The sequence below is a fragment of the Aplosporella prunicola genome (assembly GCF_010093885.1).
Source record: "Aplosporella prunicola CBS 121167 unplaced genomic scaffold K452scaffold_251, whole genome shotgun sequence".
Taxonomy (NCBI): Eukaryota; Fungi; Ascomycota; class Dothideomycetes; order Botryosphaeriales; family Aplosporellaceae; genus Aplosporella; species Aplosporella prunicola.
In genome coordinates, this window is record NW_022983779.1 from 1 (window position 1) to 1,844 (window position 1,844).

At 50.1% G+C, this 1,844-nt stretch overlaps 1 protein-coding gene across 1 annotated transcript; it reads right to left on the reverse strand.

Moving 5' to 3' along the window:
- On the reverse strand, positions 1-1,146 carry K452DRAFT_261096 (uncharacterized protein; the record flags this gene model as incomplete). Its single annotated transcript, XM_033538563.1, has 2 exons — positions 1,053-1,146; positions 1-980 (listed from the first exon to the last, which is right to left on the reverse strand). A coding segment is annotated over exon 2 (960 nt), but the record flags the coding sequence as incomplete, so codon positions are not given.
- Positions 1,147-1,844: the final 698 nt, after the last annotated feature.

Here is a 1,844-nt window from a genome sequence, read left to right on the forward strand (position 1 = left end):
CCAAGCAATTCTTTTGCGAATGCAGCTGCTGTTGCAGCGGCGTATGGCTGCCATCGATCGTTTTTATGCGAGTCCGCATAGTCGCTTATTCCCCTAATAACAAGGCAGGGGAAGTTGTTCATTAGACCAGCGGCTTCCATCTCGTAGCAGATGCATCCATCTGGGATATGCTGAACGAGCTTTGTTCTAGCAGTAGCATCCTTCACGAGTGTGTTCCCGGAAGCTATTGTGCCGTAGTGAATCTTGGGGTTCTCGGGGACGGGTCGTGGGTCGCGTTTTAGGATTTTCTCGGGATCGCAATCACTGCAGTCCTTTCCGTGGGTGTGTTCATATGATGCATCAAACAGCCTGTCGTTTTCGGATCCCTGATAGTTATATCCGGGTTCGCCGGGATTAGATGTGAACATTAGAGGGTTTCGTGTCTCCATCTCCTTTAGAATCGCCGGCACTCTGAGCTTCTTGCGCCTATGCTTTGCCTGAATATTCGATAGTGCTGAAAGCAGAACCTTAGGCGGCTTATTAAGGAAGTCTTTTCGTTCGACCTGCTCTCCCTTCTTCACTTTTTGAAGGTCATACTGGACGACACCACCACTGCTTCCAGTCGGTTGACTGACAGCAACGTCACCGAGGCGGATATCAGCACCTAGCTCCGGGATACCACCGCCGATCCCGACAAGTAGACCGAACCTAACTTGTGGGAAGGAGGAAAGTAGGGTCCCTGCGGTTATTGCAGCTGAGGTCGTGCCATAAACACCCGCCTCGAGCGATGCAATCACAACATTGTGTTCTCCAATACGGCCCCAGGTGTAGGAGTTTTGGTCGGTTAATGGTTGTATAAAGTCGAGGGGCTTTTCGTGTTCCTCGTCGAGTATTTCCTCCGCTGGTGCTCGTTCTATCTCAAGTGCGGCGATCCATCCCACGGTGTACTCGTCACGGCTCTCTAACGCCTTCAGCGAAGCCATTGAATGAAACCTCCAAACCTATGCCTGATTGTTAATATGCATCCTAGCTTCCGCTATCTAAAGACGATATTGAATAAAAATTTAGCCTACAGGTTTTGGGTGCGCCGCGTATAAAATTTAGGTTTTTTCACACAGGATGATTGAATCGTAACCGAGAAGCTTGTGGAGGGCCGGTGGCTTCCAGAGATGCTGTAGTCAGAAACATGGTTGTAACAAGTTCTCTTTATACTGCTTAACCCACGCCTTATGAATTCATGTGTAACAGTTAGAAGGCCTATGGTAGGTTCGATAATAGCGCTCAGTCATTACGTGGCTTAGTAGCTAGTCATGCCGGGACACCGTCGACCATTAGGATGCCTGCATTGTCTCTAGGGCCTACAATCACCGGTCACCCCCCCTTCCAAAAACAATAATGGCTGCAGGATAGAAAGTAAGGACAGGGATACAAGATGCCAATCATTAATTTGGCGCTTAGCCTCACCCTACCGTACGTTGTATACTTGCTGCGCATCCTGCTGCCCGAGGTGTATCGTACCCTTTCATCGACGCCGGGCATGGGTAACAGGCCTAGATCCCTATAGCTAGCCTAAGAGCACCTGAAACGCCGTGGTTTTAGATCTAACCCCTAAGTAACATCCCTAGATCAGAATGCAAGTATTTCCACCGCGACCTTGGCGCGCAGCGCTAAGAAGACGTAAGAGAACCGGCAGATCCGAAGCCAAGCCTCCTCTACGCTATTGAAATGGCGTCTGCAGAAGCAGAGTCAGCTCCGTTTAGCCTAGAATATCTCAAGAGCGCTTATCGGTCGGAACGGCAAGGCAGATTCGACGCTTGTTTCAGCCTCGTAGACCCCGCTTGTCTACTCAGGACGATAACCGCCAC